The sequence below is a fragment of the Sciurus carolinensis genome, chromosome 2 (genome assembly GCF_902686445.1).
Source record: "Sciurus carolinensis chromosome 2, mSciCar1.2, whole genome shotgun sequence".
NCBI lineage: Eukaryota > Metazoa > Chordata > Mammalia > Rodentia > Sciuridae > Sciurus > Sciurus carolinensis.
The window spans coordinates 161,587,716-161,610,030 of NC_062214.1; the positions used below are offsets into that span (position 1 = coordinate 161,587,716).

The following is a 22,315-nucleotide window of genomic DNA, read 5'->3' on the forward strand; positions in this document are numbered from 1 at the left end:
ATTGTTTACCGTTTCCATTCATAGTCAGCAAATACTTAATGAGCAATCTGTGATGTGCCTGGTACAGAGATAGGGCTACATGCGTGGGTGGGAACTTTGATGAACCCCTTATCTTTGTGGTGTACACAAGATGGTAGGGCAATTAGAAGTTAGATGAAATTATGACATTTGCTAGTAAATGGATGGAGTTGAGAATATTATGCTAGGTGAAATAAGCCAAACCCAAAAAACCAAAGGCTGAATGTTTTCTCTGATATGCAGATGCTAACTCACAATCAGGGGCTGGGGCAGGGTGCTGGGGAAGAATAGAGTTACTATAGATTAGGTAGAGGGGAGTGAAGGGAGGGGAAGGGGCAGGGGGTAGGAAGGATGGGACAGTGAAGCAGACATTATTGCCTCATGTACATATGTGACTGCATGACCAATGTGATCCTACAATATGTTCAATCAGAAAAATGAGAAATTATACTCCTTTTATGTATGGTTTACCAAAATGCATAAATGCATTCTACTATCATGTATAACTAATTAGAACAAGTAAAAAAAAAAAAAAAAAAAAAAAAAAACCCACAGTGTAGGACGAAGCATTTGCAAGGGAGAAGAGAGAAATATTTTACAGCACATGAAAGGAGCCCTTAACTTGGTTTAAGAGGTCAAGGAAGGGTGTTCTGGAAAGAAGTGACACCTAGGCTGAAACTTGAGTGATAAGTTATATTCTTGGTCAGTCTAGATGGGAGGATGGAGAAAAGTATCCCAGGCAGAGGGAACAGCATGTGAATTTGTACATGGGTGCTTAGTCTTGGGACAAAACTGAGTTTTTACCAGTTTATTTAATATTTAGCAAGTGTTTACTAAGTGTTTACTAAGCACTTACTGCGCAGCAGGCATTGTTTTACATAACGGGGAGACATCAGTTAACCAAACAGATGATACCCTTTATTTTCATGGAAGTAGTGTTAGGGAGGATGGTTGGGAAGCCTCTAGGATGAAGTGACAGCCAAGCTAGGACTGGGACATGAAGGATCCAGCCATGTGAACATCTGGGGGAGGCAGAGGGAGCCAAAGTCGAGGGAAAGGACATCTGAAAGGGGCGAGGATGCCGGGGTGGGTGAAGTGTACAAATAATCCAAAGGGCTTTTCATTAGCATGACTAGGATCCAAAAGACAAGGTAACAAGAAAAAGAAATCCTAATACGCTGTTGGTGGGGATGCAGATTGGTGCAGCCACTGAGGAAAACAATGTGCAGCGCTTAAAGAAATTAAAACCAGAGCTAATATATGATCTAGCAATCCCTCTTCTGAAAGCTTCCCAGAAGAGAGAAAATTGCCATCTTCTAAGGATATCTGCATTGCCATGTCCCTTGACCATAATAACCATAGTAGCTTAGATACGGACATGGCCTGTGTCTATAGGTGGGTGGAATGAATAAATTAAATATATATACACACATATACATGGCATGTATGTATAAGTATGTATACACATTCACACACCACACACACACACACACACACACACCACAGAATATTATTCAACCTTAAAAATGAGATCCTACCATTGGTCACAAAATGAGTGGACCTAAAGGGCATCATGCTAAGCCAGTAAGCTAGACCCAGAAAGAAAAGTATTATAAAATCCAACTTACATATGGAATTTGTTTTTTCAAAAAATGTCAAATTTAAAGAAACTTACGATAAAACAATGACCCCAAGGGTGGGGTGGGGCGGGGCAGGGATAGGGAGATGTAGATCAAAGAATTCAAAGTAGCAGATGTGTAGAATAGACAGTTTATGGATCTGATGTACGACATGAAGACTCTTAATGAAGCTGTATTGTATTAGGGATTTTTGTTAAATAAGTAGATTTTAGCTCCTCTTGTCACACACAAGGAAGTGTCTCTGTGAGAAATGTTAATTTGCCTCACTATCGCAACCATTTTGCTATCTATATGTATCCTGTATCATCATGTAAACCTCAAATATAGTTGATAAAATTTACTTTCTAAAAATTCAAAGGGTATTTGGGTTGGGTTGTTGATGCTGAGAGAGATTTAGAACACTGGTAGTATAAATGAGTTCAAATAGACACACAATGAGAATGAGTCTCTTTTCAAAACTCAGAAGCTCTTGGAAAATTTTAGTTGCAAATATCTCTTCTCCAAAGTGGAGCTTGGCTCTGTGTGTTTTAATACATGTGATGATATGAAGAATGAGTTTCCCACAGCACTGCACATCAGGCAGATGCGCTTGTGTAGGCCCTGTTCCCAGCTGTGGGTACCTGTAAGCGACTTAACCAACCCGCAGGGCTGCCTGGATCAACCCCAGGGCTCATGATGTTGTATACAAGTGTCCCAATGGCTTCTCCTGGGTTCTAGCCATGTCTGTTTCATTCCTTTGGACTCAAATTTCTGTTTCGGAAGTGCTTCAGATCCTTCCTGTTCAGTTTGAATCTGCTTGATCCAGACTAACCGTACATACTCTTCTGCAGTTTCCCAGACAGTCTCTCTGTGTTGGACCACAGAGGCCACCCAGACTCATGTCTCTTGTTTGCTCCCAGTTAACAGTATTGGGGATGATGAAGAACCATCCACATCTTCTGACAGTGACGAGGACGTGATCAAACAATTTGAGATTTCTGTATCTCGGTCCCAGAGTTTCCGTTCAAGAGCTTCTGAGAAAGGAAAACAGCAGGAATTGGAGCAGAAACCCAAGTGTGGCCATTTGCTCCCTACCTGTGAGGAAGACAGCCCTGGAGTGTCTGCCTGCAAAGGTATCCTTTGCATCTCGTTTTTCCTTTATCTAGACAGTGATGGACAATGGTAATATTTCTGAGTCATTTAAATACTATATTCTGTGTCTAAGAATCCAGAGAGGAAAAGAAAATGATAAGGAAGCAAAAAAGAACAAGGTGATATTTCTTAGTGCTTTCCTGAGCAAAGGTGAGGCATCTTTCTGATATTCTTATGCCTAGAGCACCACTGAGACAGGAAGTGTATTTAGTACATATCTAGAGAGACCACCCCACCATGCACCTTCATGGCCTGGCTTCAGTAATCTGAGTTCTCTCCTCTTTTTTATCTTTCCTTTCGGGTGTATGTTGAAACCAATGGGCATGTCAGGGTACATCTTCCTCATTTTCACAATAGAAGGAGAAAAATGAGGGCTCAGAAATTGAAAGAAGATAAAAGAGAAGAGATTTTGATTTGGCAGTGAAGACAGGACAGGCCAACAAAGAACAAGGCAGGAGGAAAAAGTAGAATTAACAAATAGAACCATGTTATCTTTCAGCAGGAAAAACTTGCTACCTATCATGTAGTTTGACTTATTGACAAATACCAGCTAACATTGCATCGCTCTTCTTTTGAGCCCAAGGTAAGTTAATAAATATAGGCCCGATGTAACCAAACCACAATAGGAACGGCTCCTGACCTCTGTCATTTCCTCACCGTCCCTCCCCAACCCCCCTTGGTTTTTCTCTTTCTCTTCTGTTACATCAGAGCATTCCTTTTTCTCCGTGGAGAGGGCAAATGTTAGCTAATGAAAGTTAATAGCGGTTGGTTCCCCGGGAGTCGCTTGTTTAATTCTAAAGCTAATGGCTCCATTTCCCAGAAGCCCAAGTGTCTGGGTTCTGATTTACACAAATGGCCAATGTTCTGAGAGTCGTGACAACCACCGAACCCCTTTCTTCCTGGAATTAGCAATAACTTGTCTCTGGTCACTATTAGTAGTTCTGAACACTTTGAAGATAGTGATAGAAATGGTAAATTTTTCTCACCTGGAGAGAGAGGAAAAATTCCACCACACTGAATAAATTGCCTGTTAATTTTGAAGAAAATCAGCAGGATTTTCATAGGGATTGCTACAGACCATATTTGAGATCATCAGATGCCGTGGAAACATTAATGTGGGTTTTGTTGCTTGCTTTTTTTCTTGACATTTCTTTTTGCTCATCTTTATATCAATAGATTTATTTCAGTGATAAGGTATAATGAAAATATTAAAAATGCATCCCAAAAAGAATCTACTTTTTTTTTTGCTTGTTGTCTATGTATTTAACTATTTTATTCTACCATAGACATGTTTTCTAAGATCATGTTTAATTATGAACAAACATTTTCACATTAAAAAAAAAATGCTTTCAAAAGTGTTGAACAGTGTGATTAAGGTCCAACTTCAAGTAAAATCTGAACCATGAGTGAGCCATAGAGTAGGTAGATTGTCTTACGTTTCATCTTAAGTGAGATCATTCTAGACTCAGTGGTGAGGTTATTAGCACCACACTCCAGACAAGTTCTCTCTTGTCCTCTGCATCTGATTTAGGGTTATTGCATATGGCTTGTCAGTACATTCCTGATGCCAGGAGGATTTGGTCTCAGTGGTTTGATTCAGAGGCTGAGTGTGAGGTCTTTAGGCATGAAAGGTGGGCTATAGGATAATAGTCCAATTACTGTGTTTTTGCTTTTATTTTTGAGCAGTAACCTTACTTTTTCCAGTTAAAAATAGTTGATTCCGAGAATGTTTTATAAAAGCTAGAAAATATCTTCCTGGTTTCATCAAAAACAGCTCATTTATCCCCAGAATCTCATTTTTGTTTGGGATGAATGTATCAATCATGGTCCAACCAGACAAATAAAATCAGTAGGAATACATACACATGTACATACATACAGGTACCTATACTCACACACATGTGTGTCTGTGTATATAGATATGTGTATTTCAAGAAAATTATTACTGCAATTTGGCTTATGTGATCATGGGGGCTAGCTAGGTGGCAGAAATACACAGCTCCGAAATGCAAAGGGCAGGCAGATAGTCAGGAAGGCAGGCTCAGACTCTCAGATGTGAGTTGAAGCTGCAGTTCTTAGAATTTCTACTTTAGGGATGCTGTAGTTCTCTTACAGGTTTGCAACTGACTGATTATATAGACTGATCTCCTTAAAGTCATCTGATTTAGTCACACCTACAAAATACTTTCCCATCAATACCTAGATTGGTGTTTGATTGAACAGTTGGCTGCTATAGCCTTGCTGAGATGGCACATAGAACTGACCACCAAGATGGTTAAGCAGAGTCTTCACACAGGGCTGGTGATGGGAGAGAGGTGTCGGGAGTACAAGAGAAAGTAGTTGGATAATAGGGTTTTATTCCACCAAAATGGATTATAAACTAAACAGGTTGAAGAATTTTCTGGTCAAATAAATAGAATTGATGTGACATAATTATTATCCTATAATTTCTAAGAAGCCGGGATATATTTCTCTGACAACAATGCAGTTACTTCTTAATTTAAAGGAAGGGAAGTCTGCTTTATGGAAAGATGAATCACCTTTCCCATTCCACCTCCTTGCAACTTCACTTGAGCCCAGATTTGGTTTTCTGATTCACTTCTTGCTTGTCTGCCATAGAAAATGGTTTGTGCCATTAATATCGTCGTTCTGGTTTTTTTTTTTCAGTTATGAATAATGTTTTAAGGCTTTAATGTAGCTGTTGAAAATTCCCTCATTAGCGATCTAAGTATTATCACTATAGGAGTTAAAGTCATGAGACAATTTTATGGGAGTAATTTCTTGGCAAAGCTAGATTTTGTGCATATATCCTGCTGGGTGCTACACACATTGATAGATGACCTACTGTTTAATATGACATTTTACTGTTCATGTATGTGAGGATTGGAGGTGCTAATTAGAGACTTAGAAGAAAATTCTGCTTTATGTTGTAGGTTTTTTGCATGTGGAATTTCCCTTGTTATGTCATTATCTGTGACCTTTTAAAAGTGTGTTTGCCAAATAACTGAAAGTGTGAATGTGGCGTTTTTGTAGTACCCTATGAAAATGTTTCCAAGGGGCCTGAACTGAACAATTAAAAATAACAAGGCAGATAGGGAATATTCTCAATGGCCTGCAATGGTTTTACAAAACCCAAATCAGTAGTCTGAGGTTGGACCCTCAGGCCCTCATTTGTCTGAAGGTATTTTTATGTATTCTGCATAGAGCAACATTGTATTTTTTAAAGTTTGGTTTCTTGGTATATCTAGGTCATATACTCTTCTGTCACTGACTCTCCATGTTGCTGCACACCTGGCCGTTTCAAATATTTGTTCCCTGCCTAGACTTCAGAGTCATTTGAAGGTTTAATGAGAACCTAATGAGATAAGGATGGGGCAGTGAAGCATGTGGCTTTGCACCTTCAAGGTGCTTCTGTTCCACCTGAGGTTGTAAGGCTAACATGGGAAACCAGTGCTGCTGGCAGTGTGTGTGTAGGAGCTGAGTCCATGAGTTTCCTCTGCATCCCACCCACTGTCCTATCTGTATCTCTAATTTGCTCTTAACCAGGGATGGGGACTACTGTAAGGGATTAGAGACCAAAGAGATAAGACATCTTAGCTACTTGTGTATATGAGTGTGTAAACCAGGGTGAAAGCTGTTGTGTTGCTTAGGAAGACCCTGTCAGGTTTGGTTTTTTTTTAACCATCTGAGGGCATTCTAGATGTTGAGGGAGAGAAATGAATGGATAGGGTTTGGAGAAGGAACAGGGAAAGAGGAGGAGAGAAAGAGACAAGGGAGAGAGAAAGTGAAAAACTAAGGTCAGAGAATACCACTGAGCCTGAAGGAGTCAGGATGGTTCATGAGTTGTTGGGGTCTTGGATGGACAAGCAGGAAGGAGGGTTTGAGGACCACAGTGGAAACTGGGTTGGATGAAGCCTGCTGGGGACAGTCAGGTAAGCAAGACTAATATTTATGGAGGGCCTATTGGCAGCCAGACAGATATAGTTTCATGTGTCTACAATGACCCTTTGATGGCTTTTATATATTTTTTTTTAGTAAGGAAATGGAGGTTTAAAGAATTTGAGTGTTATTCAAGTTCTTAAGGCAGATTGTCAGAATCCAAGGCCAGTTTTCTTTCCAGGGTCATGCAGAGAACTTCACACCTGGGAAAACCACAGAAAACTCTAGTGAATATGGAAGAACAATGGTACAGTCATGATCTCCCTGATCTTGACTCTGTGATCTAACACAATCTCCATGTTAGATTAACATTTTTGCTTTCTAGAGCCATTCTTGAAGTCTTGTGTTTTTAGCTCCAACAAAATGCTTATGTGTTTAATTTATCCCTTTAATATAAATATTGTATGTGTGTGTGTGTTGTCTGTGTGTGTTACTAGGGATTGAACCCAGGAACACTTTACCACTGAGCTACACCCCAGCCCTTTTTATTTTTATTATGAGACAAGGTTTTGTTAAGTTGCTTAGACTGGCCTTGAATGTGATACTCCTGCCTCAGCCCCTGGAGTAGCTGTGATTACAAGTGGGTGCCACTACACCTGGCTAAATACCCGTCCTCATACTCATATTATTAGGAAGTATCAAATCTACCTGTACCTCATATAAAGAGCCAATGGCGGTTTTTTTGGTATGGACCAAATTAATCCACTGCATGGGTGAAATTGTGTTTCTGTAGGCATGCATTTTGTTTTTGTGGCCTTGATTATTGTGGTTGCAATTGCTCAATTTCTCTAGGTATGAAAAACAATGCATTTGAGATAGTTTTCTCATTGCAAATTTAGATTTGGATGGAACCAGCCAACTGAGTTACTCTGAGATTCTGTCTTACAAAGATCATGCCACCACTTCACGGTCCCCATGTGAGCAAGGTGACACCAGACACCATGGCACCTCTCACCAAGAGACCAGTGTGGTTCGAAGCCTCAGCCGTCAGTCCACAGAGGGCAGCTTGGAGATGGAAACAGATTTTAATAACCGGGGGTTTGAAGATTCCTATGCCACTGACAGCTCCTCTGTATGGAGTCCAGAGGTGAGTTATTTGTTTTCCATTCATTGATTTAACAGTTGTATGTTCTTTGGGTTTCTCTCCCCCATCTCCTTCTTTCTTCATTTCATTCTCCTTACCCTCCCTTCACCAAATTTTTCCAGAAAGAAAGCACTGCCTTGAAAAACAAAGACCTAAATTACCCTTTTCTAAAAAAATTTTTTTTTTTTTGTTGAGATAACCAAAGCCCCTTAGCACATGAATAAAAGAATCACAAGTAAATGTGTTTCAAATGGAAAGAAAAGAATGCTGGATAAAAAAGGAAGAAGAATAGTAATAAAATGATCCTTACTTATTTTTATACAAAGAAATTTTTAGTTCTTTGGAGAGGTTGGTTTATTTCCTTCCTGGTTGCATACCCAAAATCTTTAGTTGTGATCATTTGAAATGGAAATTATTTGAGAATTTAACTAAAATAAAGTGGCCCTCCAAATGAAATTATGCATGATATTATGATGAGGATCTTGCTGTATGTGTTAGTATATTCGTTAGCTTTTAACTGAATTGGAAGTCTAGGAAATGACAGTAATCTATAATGACCCTCTAGCCTTTGAATAAATCTCTGATGAAAAGAGGCTTCTTCTGAATTTATTTTTCAATTAGATCTGATCCCTAATATGCCTAAACATCCAGAGATGTGACTAGAGGGAATGATGGCAATAGCTGCCACTTATTGAGATGCCAGTTACTACACCCTAGGTGCCATAAGAAGGATTTTATAAACATGGTTTTATCTTTTAGACATTATCAGTTATTCTTCATTAGCTAGATCACTCCAATAATGATTCCATGACATTGGAAGGTATTAAAAAGCGGTATTTAATACCTAATTTGAAATTGATTTTGACGAACTAGGTCATATAATTATGTAAAACTTGAAGCTGTGAAGATAGAGAAAGAGAAGGGTGGATGGATTTTATTAGTATCGGTCTGAGAAAATAAACAGGATTAATCTCTTATTTGTACAGCCACACACACACTAATTGCTCAAGGAAACACAGAAGAAAACTTACAGAAAATCTTGTAGCAAAGCTGTACAGCAGACGTGCTGGGGAGCGTATTGAGCATGTAAGGAGGTGTGTGCAGGTTTACATGCCTCTGACCTCTGTTGGTGTTTCTGCTGAAGACCAGAAGTGGTAACTCAGATACATGGTTTGTACAGCTTGTTAAAAGCAGTCCTTGCTCTAGAGGTACCTAAGGCCATTAATCTCATCAGCTTCATTAAAAAGAAGAAAGAAAGAGTGTGATCAAATCCCACACAATAATACTTAAAGATATTCATTTTGGCTCCCTCACCACAAAAACAAAACAGAACTCTTTACCTTGCTGTTGGTACTCTGCTTGGTAACTGTGCCATCAAGCTTGAAATCACGTTCTCCACGTAACCTCCCACTGACCTGCCTCCAGGAGGCTGAAGAGGAGACGCGTTGAGGGTACTAAATGTTCTCAGACTCCCAAAATACCCAGATGTCTCTGAGTGCTCCATTCGACCTCCTATCTATTTCGAGACAAAAACTGCAATTTGGTGCTCCTACAGTAGAACTTCAAATCTAGCTCAGAGGCAGTTCCCGTAACTGCCCGCTCTGCAGGCTTAGCTTGCCTTTTAAGAATTGATTTATCGGCCTCTTAGCTGCGTTAAGAACCCCATCTTCCCCCCATGTATCTGGCATGGGGAACGTGTTGTGGGTCTGTTTACTTTGGCCACATAGATGACATCAACATTATCTTACTAAAACAGAAAGCCCTTTCAGTTTGACAGAAAATCTTTAAACCTACATGGGTTTTGACAGTTTGACGCAAGTATTCCCTTCTTAAAGGAAAAAAAAAAAAAAAAAAAAAAAAAAAAAAACAGGATATTAGATCTCAAGGAATCATTTATTTTGTCTCTGAAGGAAACCAGTCCTGCAGTGTGATACCTGCCAGGAAGATGGATTTTCAAGCGCTGCTCTTCTCTGTTGGCAAAGGCCATTGACTTTTTTCTACAGATCCAGGACTTGGCAGGGAAGACAATGGGAGGTGGTTGGCGATTTCCAGCACACAGGGAGGCAGGTGTCCCACTTTTCGTCTCTGCTTTCCACTGATTAATTGGTTGGCCTTGAGAAGTTAATTAAAATCTGCCAAATGGGGATAAGAATGAAGAGATTTTACCTTGCAGGAAGGTCAGATGGATTAGCGGAATTAACAGTACCCACAGGAGGAGCTCCTTCAGTTGCCTGGTGATAGGCAGTGTGCGTTGAAATAATTAATTGCTATGAAAATACCAACCTTCACAAATCTCCATCTCACGTCAACCCAGGAAGGGGCCACAGGCCTGGTTTTCATGGGCCCCAGCTTCAGTAGGCCTAGGCAGAACCTGGTCATTGGCCCATGCAGACTTCTTAGGTCAGTTATTGGAGAACTTTACCCAGGACACCTGAGGAACAGGCAGTTGGAGTGAGCATTTACCTGAAGAGATAACCTGAAAGAGAAATAGAAAGATCCTCAGTAACCAGGATATTTTTACCTTAGCATGGAAGTTGGTGACAAATCTAGCAACTGTTAACTAGTATTAAGAACAGGCCTAAAGGGTGTGAAATTGATAGTAGTATTTTCCAACTCCCACCTTCTTCCCTCTTCATCTTATACACCCACTATACATGCAGATTATTACGGCAAAAGGTTTTGGGGAGATAAAGGAAGGCCATATGGTTCAGCATAAGGTTTAGGATATTGAATATTGTGTACTGGTTAAGGAAGGCCCTAGGATTAGACTGCCTGAGTATGAGCCCTGAGTAATCCTGCCTGGGCCCAGAACTTTGGCATGACTGGGGTGGGGGTGTGTTAGTTATTTAACCTTTCTTAATTATAGTTTCTTCCTCCATGACATGAAGCTATTTAGATTCTAACTTCATTAAGTTGATGTAAATATTTAAAAAGATAATGTTCCTTAGGTTCCCCAATAAAGCAGGGCCCAAGGCAAAGACTTTGTTTCATACTTTGTTAGGGCCTGTAGTCTCAAGCAACCAGAGTGAAGGATGAGGGAGTGGGAAAGAGAAGATTCAGTATGACATCTTTCATTGAGTTAGCCTCTGCTCTCAATAATTAATTGCCTTATCTTGTTGGGACCACCCAACAAGAAGCTATAGAAACTGAACTGAGGATATTTGACCAAAGGGAGAAACTTTGTTGCATTGGGCATTAACCCCAGCATACTCTGGACTTTCCATATGTGGTGTTCAGCAGGGTTATATAGCTCTCTAAGCCTCTGAATCAGCAGGCTGGTGATGAGAGCTGAGAACTGTATTTTATGAGCAGGATATAAGGCTTCAGAGGTTGTGCCAGGCTGAAGCCACTTAGAGTCCAGAGAGACTGTGCCTGTAGGAAAGATGGAATCAGAGGAGAGGCCAAGAAGATCTGAAGGGTTTAAGTGCTGACTTATATGGTCTCTAAAGGATTGGGTATAGTACCCAGTATAAGGAGTGGCTTAGTAGATGTTAGCTGTTATTACTTATGTCTATGCAAGCAATAGAGAGGTGATTGAGAATAGGCTAAAAAAGATGGAATTTTAAGAAGAGAGGAGGGAATTTGAGAAAAGACAGCGACTTGATTTTTGAGTTGGCCTAACTCCTTGGAGACTTGCTTCTAATATTATATATACACTAGTCAGTTGTATTCAGTGGTCTCTATAGCAACCACTTTCATCACTTGAAACTAAGTACCTCTGAATAGAAACACTCATACATGATTGCATGCTCAGAGGAAAGGATATAAGAAGCTTCCCTTATTTTATAAGAAATATGAATTTTCTTGGCAGCCTAATTTTAATCTTAAAAGAGAAAGGCACTTGTGACATGTCTACAATTTGTCAAGTCTTCCACTTTTTACAACATTCTTATACATTGGGTGTTATCCCCATTTTACTATTGAGGAAAATGCATGTGGAAAGGATTAAATAATTTGCTCAATGTCATAGAGCTAGTAAGCAGTAGAACTGGGAATCCTAAGGATGTTAGATTCCAGAGAACCATGTGCTTTCCCTTGGACTCCATGGGCAACTTTAACCGGTGAATATACATTTTGAGGTGTTTTATTATAATGTTTGAACTGAAGAGATTTCTAAATTAGCAGTCTGGTGTTCAATTCCACAAATAAGAACTGACTTACAATAAGAATCAGTCCAAAGTTTAGTTACAGATAAAAGTCATACCTTTAAAGGAAAATTAAAATTATATTGACATTCCTTATGATTGGTTGGTGGGTGATTCATTAGAGTAAATGACATTCAGCTCAGTTTCTTCAGGGTGAGCTCAGACCCAAGTGACTACAGAAAATTGCTGTCCAAGGGTATATTCCATAAAGAGAGGGGCCTGTTTAGAAATAGCACCAGTCCAATGGTGGGAATACATAGTTATGGTGTCTGTTTGAAGCAGGTGTTTTCACATGTATTAAAACCTCATAATCACACTCTAGCAAGTAGGTATTATAATGTGTGTTTTTGGTTATAATATGCAGAAGCTGGGCTATTTGACCAGGAGCACCAAAGCTCATCAGTGGTGGAGTAATGATTTCAATTCAGGTGTTCTGGCTTCAGGTTGAGTGTTTCTTTTTGCTAGTTGGCTGCTGGGACTGCCCTCCCTAACCTTTGCTACTCCAATTGCTATCTGAGGCCAACATCCCTTTTGAATGTCTTAGAAGTACAGAATCTCAGGCCCCACCCCAGACCTACCAAATCTGAATGCTTGGATGCTTCATGTCTATATTAAACTTTAAGAAGCTTAAACTAACTAAACTTCTCCTGTATAGATTGAGGAAATACTAAAGGATCACCTTTCCAGGAAATACATGAGGCTGTATGTCTGTTGGAGGTTCTGGGCTGCAGGGAACAGGTCCAAGCTCAACTGTTTGTCCTGAGAACTCAAGAAAAAGTCGCCTGTTGGCAATTGCATGGTTGACTTAATTTTCAACGATAGTGGGCAGTTGTGCTTTTTGAGAGTCAGCATATCAGAAAACACTTTGTAAAATATAAAAGCTTTATTTATTCATTCCAAAAACATTCATGAAAGCTCACCATATGTCAGGCAATGTGCCCTCCAAGAATTCAGTCTAAGGGAGAGAGATCAGTAAACAGACTTTTCTAACATAGAAGGTCATGCATTGATAGTCAGAAAGCAGGGGATTTTGAAGGACACCAAGGACATGAACTTGCCCAAATGCAATTAGGCATCATCATTTCCATTCCTAATCTTTTGCTCTACTTGCAACAGGAACAGGACAGGACCAGCTTGCAGGTGCCATCCGGGGTCTTGGATCCCATCTCCAAGTGTGGTGACCTAGATGTCATCTTTGAATATCGAACTGCAACCCAGAAGCTCACAGTGACCATAGTGAGAGCGCAGGGCCTCCCAGATAAGGACAGAAGTGGTGTCAACGCCTGGCAAGTTCATGTCGTGCTGCTGCCCAGTAAGAAACAGAGGGGCAGGACAAGCATACAGAGAGGGCCCCACCCTGTCTTCAAGGAGAAGGTCACCTTTGCCAAGCTGGAGTCCAGAGACGTGGCTTCCTGTGCTGTCCGCTTCCGCCTGTATGCTGCCCGTAAGATGACCCGAGAGAGAATGATGGGGGAGAAGCTGTTCTATCTCAACCACCTACAGCCAGAAGGGGAAATGAAAGTGACTCTGGTTCTGGAGCCAAGAAGTAATATAAGTGTGAGTATGTTAAGTGGTGCTGCTAATGATGCGGTGTGTTCGGAAGACCTGGGATTGTCAGCCCTTGATTTAGTACGTTCAGCTTGTGAATTCAGAGACCTTAATTTAATTTTCTGTTAGGCTCTCTTCATCTTTATAAGCCATGATTTGCACTTCATGGTATGATGAGTCTTTCATGCCTGTCCTCCTGATAACCTGATGGATGTATTCCCTGTTCATTTTAGGAAATGACAGCAGCAGTGTGGTAGAGGGCATGGGAACACCTAGAGAGGTGGCTGGGCTTTCTGGTTAGTGGATGGGTGGTCCTAAGCCTCCCACCCCTGGTATGTATCATGGTGAATCTCAGGGATGGGACTTTCAAGGCAAGGTCCTGAACAAGGATGTGGGAGCATTGTAGAGTAGCAACGCTGAACTCTAGCTACTTCTGAGACCTTCCACTTATAGGACTGACCTCCTCCCATGTACCTCATTCCTTCCTCTTCCTGCCCCAGGGTTTTAAGGGAAGACCACATAGCTTGTGTGTCTACAAGGAAGGCAGCCTGCTTTTGCCTTGGGTTGTATGTCATCTAGTGTGAAGATCTCCTTTTACAAAATCATGTAAAAAGACCAGGGAGCTATGGACTGTTGGACCAGTCAGCCACTTATTCAAAGATATTTCCTGTCAAGTACTATAGAGACAAGGCACATGCAGACACAAATGGAGCAGCTAGGGCTCCAGAGTCCAGTGCAGAGAGGCCTTACAAGCAGACCCAGGTCAACAGGCCAGAGTGACAAAGGCTGCTTTGTCACTTAGAGGGGAGGTTTCTTTGAGGTGGTGATAAAGCAAAGCTCAAGCAATTGAGGGAACAAGACTGGTGGCATGTGGAGGTGGAGGATTCCAGGCACATGTAGTCTTGGGGAGGTGGAGAGGAGCTTGCTATGTTGGAGAAAGAACAGAGGAACCAAAAGGCTCCTTGACTGCAGTGAGAAGAGATCTGTCATCTGAATTTCACATGATGTCTCCACATCGTCAAACTTGAAATCCTGATTTTCACCTCCCTAAATTTATTCCACCTGCCATCTTTCATGTCTCAACTAGAGGCAGTTTAATCCCTCCAGTTGCTAGGGCCAGAATCTTTTCCTCTTGAAATCCTATGTGCTCTATGTTCAAATCCAACCACACGCTGACCTTCTGCTGGATTACTGAACTAGCCTCCTGCTGGTGCTCTTCTGATACTGCTTTTACCCCCTACAGACTATTCCTGCCATGGAGGCCAGAATGAGCCTGTTCAAACAAAATCCAAATCATGTGTCGCGTCTACTCAAATCCCTCTTTTGTTTAAGCTCTGGTAGTATATATCTGAGACCATGAGAACAGAACCCTCAGGTCAGAAAGGACCCTGCACTATAAAATACAGGCATAAGTATGTTCACACCCATAGTTCTGTGTACCAGACCCTGGGCTCAGATGCACAGATTGCTAGGTGCACAGATTGAATGGGGAAAAGGAGCCAGTGTTAAAGAACTTCAAAGGTGAAATTCTTTCATTCCTCAGCCATTTGTGGGGCATGATTATATGCCAGACATTGTGAACTTGAAGATTTAGAAGCCACATTGGGGTGGTCTCACTAGGGACCAAGAAATGGATACAGATTTTGGAATTTGATGGGCAAGCCAAACAGTGCAGTGACAGGTGCCACAGTAGAAGCTTCTGTAGAAGCAAAGGGGTGGGGGTGACCCTCTCCCAAACAAAGCATGTATTTTGTTGGTGGATTTTTATCTTCTAGACAGCAGAACCTGTGAAGTACTTGTTAAAACCACCTAGCCCTGTAACATACAAATTGTATTCCATGAAAGCTTGGGGCTCTTAGAAATGCCCATGTTTTGGTAAAAAGGATACTTCCCTATTGATATGCAGAAAAGTTGATTCCCTTTGTTGGTTTTGCTTATTGGGTTCTTGATAAGAAGTTTTAGGAAATGATTTCAGATGTTGAGAAGAGAGGTCTTTGGCAGGGGTGGGGGTGCTGGGGATTGAACTCAAGGACACTCAACCACTGAGCCACATCCCCACCCCTATTTTGTATTTTATTTGGAGACAGGGTTCATTGAGTTGCTTAGCACCTCGCTTTTGCTAAGGCTGGTTTTGAACTCACAGTCCTCCTGCCTCAGCCTCTGGAGCCACTGGGATTACAGGAGTGTGCCTCTGCACCCAGTGAGAAGAGTTTTAAGTGAAGTCCAACATGCTTGTTTCCGAGGAGGAGGTGTGTCAGCGGTGCTGATTGGCCTGCTATAGCCGGCTGATGCCTGCTCCTGCCCCTAAGTGAGAATCAGCATTCTAATCTACTTTATTGCCCTTCCTCTGTTGCACCTGATGTATAAATGTGATGCTCAGAAGCGTGTATATGCATAAATGTGAAAGTTTGTGCTCTCTTCTGGGCTCACCTGGTGCCTGCTAGGTCACTGAGGTGCGCAGTCCACGTGTCAGCCTCTTTATCAAACAGTTGCAAAAGTGCTCATTTTCTTTGTAATGTATTTCCTTAGGAAGCAAAAATTTAGCATTTGGCATATACCTAACAACCTTGAAAGTGGAACTAGGGGCCAAATATCCTACGTCATGGTCAATTCTTTAATAGTTGAGACAAAAATGCCTCTTGTATCACCACATTCATTAAGAGGGTGCAGAGAACAGCAACAAAACCCGGGCCTGGAGTGGATGGGTTCCATAGAAACATTCAGGCGCAAATTACACAGGAGGGAAATTTGGTCTATATTAAATATATTATTAGCTCTCCAGGTATCTTAGAAAGTTTGATTTACGCTAGTAATAATATCTTTGTCCATTTTGTCTTTAGAGAGGAAATATTGAATGGAGACAGCTCTTGGAACAAATATGTCAGCTAATAATGAAGGAGATCTCATCCATGGCTGCACTCCCTGGGCACATTGTAATTCACACTGAGTGCGCCGTTAGTAATCTTTGGCAGTCATTGAGATGGGGTCACAATTTCACCAAACATAATATCGGCTTTCTCTAAGAGAGTAGTGCAGTGTGGGCCAATGGATTCTTTGTTGTTCTTCCCCTCCAGAGTGGAGAGTCGCCGCTCAGCCCATCTGCGGTTTCTCACAGTGATAGTGCTTCATCCACGCAGTCACTGTCTCATGGAGGGGCGCCAGAGCTGTTGGTGGGGCTGTCCTACAATGCCACAACGGGGCGATTATCTGTGGAAATGATCAAAGGCAGCCATTTCCGAAACCTCGCTGTTAACCGAGCACCTGGTAAGTTGTGTGTCTGATCCCTCAGCCCTGGTCCTCACAGAGGCAAGTGGAAGGCTGCATCTGCTTTCATCTCAATTCTTTAATTTTTACAGTAAAAATGATCTTGGTATGGCTTCGCAAAGCAATACCTCTGGATTTCTTAATAGCTTTCTATTTAATTAGACCGAAGACTTCTACCATATCTCGATGAAACTTGACACAAAATAGACTGGCCTGCGTGTTTATATTGTTGAAGGAGAAAGAATGATGTCTTTTCAGCAACATCATAGGTATGAGCAATTAAAATCTGCCAATATTTCCCAGGCCTTCAACTTTAAAATGACAGAGCTCTGATTTTGGAGGGAGTCAAATCTGGGATCAAATTCCAGCTCCACTACCTACCCACTAGTTTTGTTCTGATCTTATATGATTTATCTCTTTTCTGAACCCCAGTTAATATATCTGGGAAAAAAAGGTTAGTAATCCCTTTCTCACAGGGTTGTTTTTGAGTTTAAATTAACTTCTGTAAAGGGTTTAGCACAGTGCTTAATACTTAGTGAACACACAAGAAATGTTAATGTTACAATGAAGATGGAAAAAGACATGGAAGAGGCAGATCTGCAGCAATGCAAGACTATCTCACCAGGGAAAATGACCATTTCTGAGGTCATTTAGAAATTAGGATGCAAGACATCCGATGGCTGTAGACCAGGGTTCTGGAAGCCAGATCAAATAAGCTGCTGCTGCTGTCTCAACAGCCTCTGGACCTGGGAAGTTGTAGACTGAAAATTGGAATAGTGCTGTTAAAAAAATTAGCTCACTATTTTATGATCTTGCTTGTCAGAAAAGAGAAAAGAAAAACAGCACAGGCAGTTGGTTTCTGTCCACATCTGCCTTCTAAACCTCATGCAAATACATCTCATCGGAGGAACCTCATTCGAATGTAGGATGCTAGCTGCAAGAGAGTCTGAGAATGTTGAATTTCTAGCTTTTCATGCATAGGAAGGTAAACTAGTAGAGGATAGAGTGGAGGGCAAGGGGCCTGCTGACCCCAGGCACCAAAGTCTTAATGAAAGAAGAATGAGATCAACAGAAATAAGGTTTGCTGAATGAGGCAGTGGGCTCTGGCCTCAGGTTCAGCAGCAAAGTGAGTGCATAGGAAAGGGCCTCCTACAACTGATTTGAGGCTCTTTCTCCCTTGTCCTTCACTGTGCTGTAGACCACAAGGTATTTGTTGTACATGGGTATCTTTGTTAGGCAAACTGTATTAAGGCCATCGGAACAAGTTAGTAAGGAAAGCCCTAGCACTCTGGGTAACAGAATAGCCCAGATGCACAGCCCATATTCTGTGCTGATGCTCAGAGCCAGGTGAGAGCTATTTAGAATGCATAATAGATGCTGATTATTAATTGCACAGCTTAGAGTCTCTGCTAGATGCTGTTTTGTTTTCCAATGTAGCTCTGAATTTACTAAAAATCTGAATTTACTACTTCTCCTTCAGAGCTTTTGCCAATCTCTTTCCTTATCCTCCTGAGTTCTGGTAAGGTATAAACAATTTTTTAGGAATGTGATGGAGATGCAGAGAATGATGGAGATGTGGATCACACAGATGTGACCTATTCCGGTCCATGCTGGGAAACTTAGCTTTATGTGCTTGGTGGTAATAGCCAAGATAGGGGAGAAGAAATCAGCCAGAGGCTGACAAACCAAGGTGTGAATTCAGACTCTCTTCCTTACTAGCTGTGAGTTACTGAACTCTTTTGAATCCCAAATTCAAAGCGGAGTGGTGGTGGTGGTGGTCATAATAATATATACTTTCTAGGTGGGGATAATACACATATAGTTGTGATGTTGAGGGTGGTTCTATCTAAATTTTTATATAAAAGAAACATGCCAAAGAGGAAATTCTTGTAATAAACATTTAAAACCATATATGAAAAAAAAAGACCAGTCCTAATTTAGAAATTGGTTTAATTACAGAAGTTTAAGTCAGTGTGGCATTTAGTACACGATTCGTCATAGACATAGTGTTGCAATTTATCTTAAAATATAATTGACATGCTGTATCTTTGCAACCAAAGTATTAGAAAACAATGCTGTTGTGAGGTTATTAATTAAAATAGAAACCCAGTAGTGAAAACAAAAGGTTTTTTGTCTATGTAAAATGCTGGTACTTGAGGAAAAGCCAGTTTAATTAGGAGGGGATGAGAAAGTAGAAAGTTCCTTTGTGGAGCTTCTGAAAGGGACCTCTTGGTACTCTCAAGAGCTTTAGATGTTGACAGCCTCGGTTGTTCATTATGTCTCCTTCATTATGGTGCTAGCACTACTGTGACAGTTATCAGACAAGTTTAGGATACATTTTTAGTTCCCATATGGAAGAGAACACGAGTTTTATGAGGTAACTGAGAAGAGTTGGGAGAAAGAGGGGGAGAAGGAAAGCGAGGCGAGCCGGGAGATGACTGGCGCTGAGCGGGGCCTGGTGCAGGACCTGCCAAGCTCCCTGGTCCCCACAGTGGGGGCAGGGCAGGCGGCCCCGCCTGAGTCCCCAGGCACTGCCTGTGAGGGCAGAGGCATGCCCAGGAAACTAACCCGAGCAGGGGGCACAAATACTGTGCTTTCGGCTCTCAGCTCAGGTCGAGTTTCCTCCTCCATGAAACAGGACCTCAGTCCTGCTTCCCAGAGTGGTTATGGTCACGAAAGAATGGTAGGTGGGCAAATAGGTAGGAAAATGGGTTGAACCTGACTCTAGAATATTGTTAATGTTTTGTTTCTCGCTGGAAACAGAGACAAAGAAGTGAGAATCTTCTGCCTCTGAATATATCATGAAACAAGAGAACGCTGAACTTGCCAACTGGACCCAGTCAGATGATTGTTCTGATATTTTAAACTTTTCTTCCTAAGCAAGATAGAAGAGTTAGACAAATAATAAATGAAATTCTTGAACTCTATTAGGATCTTAGCATAAATAAGTTGTGGAAATATTACGACACCCCCTGACAACTTCCAAGGGGAGAACCTTGTGAAAGGAGACGCAGTGAGGTTGGTTTTATGCTGACAGTAGGAAATAGAGGAAGTAATGATAGGGATGTGAATTCCCACCAGCACCAGTCAGACCAGTCGGTCTCCACTACCCCCAATGAGTGGCTAAAACTAAAAAGGCTGATGAGGATGTGAAGAATGCGTTGGTGGTAGGAGTGTAAAATAGAACAACCTCTCTGGGAAAAGGCCTGAAAATTTCTTATACCAGAAGTCCTTCTCTTAGGCATTAACCCATAAGTCAAAAACAACAACAAAAAAATGACACCAGAATGTTCATAGCAAATACGAAAGGGAGTGCTCATGTCCATCCACAGGAGAATGAATAAACAAATTAAGATATATTTATATAGTGAAATACTAATTAGCAATACAAAGAAAGGACATTTAACTTAGGTATTCAGCAACCTGGAGAAATCACAAAAACTTACTGAGTACCTACTCCTTGATTCATTTGGTATCAAGTTCTACAACAGGCAGAACTAATCTACAGTAGGAAAAAAACAGAGGAGTAGTTATCTCAGGAATGGTCTAGGTGTCAAGATGTGCTGGGCAGGGACTTGGGGGAATGTTCAGGGGTGATAGAAATGTTCCCTAGCTTGACAGGGAGTCTAAATGGAGATGTGCATCTATCACTACTCACTGAATGGTACTCAGCTTTGTCAGTGTTACTGTTTCTAAAATTTACCTTTAAAATGAACTATAAAGAGATTCAAGATGGTCAATTAGAGGAAGGGTACATTCCTAGTTGCTCCATGGCTTGGGATTCAATCATCAGGAGTTCTGCTTCTCAGTGAGGTGGGTTTAAGAAGGATTGACTAAAATTCAATATTGGACAGTCAAGAGTGTCTTGGAGAGTCAGAAGTTTGGCTACAGTATACAGAGAAGAAAGAGTACGTTGGAGCCAAGTCAGCTGCAGCAGTGGTGTTTGTCATAGTGCGAGGGATGACACAGAAACACAATGGACAGATTTTGTGTGGAAAAACCTGAATTCAGAAAAATAGCCTGAACTCAGCTGATCCAGAGCCTGAACTCTAAACTGGTGCTTGAAAAGTGCTGTTTCTCAACTGGCTACAGAGATCTTAGATGGGAGCTATCTTGAAGTAGCCATGCAGCAGCTGCAGAGCCAGGAGATCACAGGAAACATTGCCCTACTCTCCCAGCAAGCACCTATTGTATAGCCCAGGGTGTGTCTCGCAGAACGTGAGTGAAAGTGAAACAGGTGCAGAGATTGTACCCAGGGGAGTCAAGTCAGAAAAGCAAAGGGGAGTTCAACTACTTTTCCTTTGAGTCTGGCAACTATTTGATGAGCTGAAGTGGGTCAGGAATCTGGATAGAAGGGTGTGAATACATTCAGGGGAAAAAAACAGGGAAGGCTGTTTTTGGGCAGCAGAGTGTGTGAAGAATTGACTCCTCCAACCCACAAGTAGAAGTCTTGGAAGGCTCCTGAGATCTAGACCCCTGACCCCACTCGCTGAAGTAGATTGGCAACTGCCAGGCCTAGGAATGCTTTTATCTAATCTCTCCAGAGCAGATACCAACAAAGCCCCTGAGGCCTGATTAGACCAAAGTGCCAGCCAACAGAAATCTTCCTATAGACTCTACAGCAGCCCCATCCTGGGAGTGCATTGATCTGCTCTATGAAGACAACTCTCCAGTTAACAGTACTTCTCATTCCTTCCTACCTTATGCTGGTGAGAAGGGAAGCTGAGAGCTATTTCAACCAGCTTCAGTCTTAGGCCACTCCAACTGGCAGCTCAGTGAGCAGCACAAAAAGAGGCAGGGATTACAACCCCCTAGCCCTTATTCTCTCAGAAGAAATGGAAAGAGCAACAGGTGCGCATGGAGAATGACCATCCATTCTTGTTGACTATTTTGATCACCTCAGTGGAGAAGAGTTCTGTATTTTTCATTAAGCATTGTTTTTAATTTCTGTGTTCTTGTTATGTTTCTTGGTTCATGGATATATGTATATGTGTGTGTATATACTTGTTTTTTTTTTCTCATTTTAGCATTTTTTAAATGTAGTTGTTTTTCTTTGCCTTGTCTTTTGAGGATTAGGGTTTTTGGTTTGTATATTTTTGTTTTGTTTTGTTTTTATTTGTTTCTCTTGTGTCTTTCTCTTTTCTTCTCCTGCTAACAACCAAATTCTCTTGTTCTAGCTTTCCAGCTCTCTTTACTTTGTTTATTCTATTTTCTCCTCCTTCCTTATAACCATCAACAGCTATATCTCTTCTGCATTCTTTGTTCATTTTTTGATATTGTAAACTCTTTTCTACCTATCACCTTTTTTTTCTCTTAACTGTATTTTTACAATCTTCTAGAAATAATTGCATTATATAGCTCCTGCCTCCACCATTCATGCTGTTGCATTTACTACTGGGTTAATGATTATAATATTGCATTATGTAGATGACATAGTTGATACTTTACTTGCTTTGATGTGAGATATATTTATGGTTATTTATTGGTTTTGTTATTGACAATTGCTTACTCCACCATTTCTGTTTTTGTTTTATTTTGTTTCATTT

General features: G+C 41.1%; 1 protein-coding gene across 3 annotated transcripts in view; it reads left to right on the forward strand.

The window, feature by feature from the left end:
* Positions 1-22,315, forward strand: part of Syt16 (synaptotagmin 16) — a 255,577-nt gene that overhangs the window by 218,823 nt on the left and 14,439 nt on the right. For 2 of the 3 annotated variants that reach the window (XM_047540402.1, XM_047540401.1), the window contains 4 exons: positions 2,558-2,770; positions 7,568-7,815; positions 13,074-13,514; positions 16,580-16,769. In XM_047540402.1, the coding sequence (XP_047396358.1) occupies positions 2,558-2,770; positions 7,568-7,815; positions 13,074-13,514; positions 16,580-16,769 (1,092 nt within the window). The remainder of the gene's footprint in view (positions 1-2,557; positions 2,771-7,567; positions 7,816-13,073; positions 13,515-16,579; positions 16,770-22,315) is intronic. The other variant, XM_047540403.1, reaches the window with a different exon arrangement.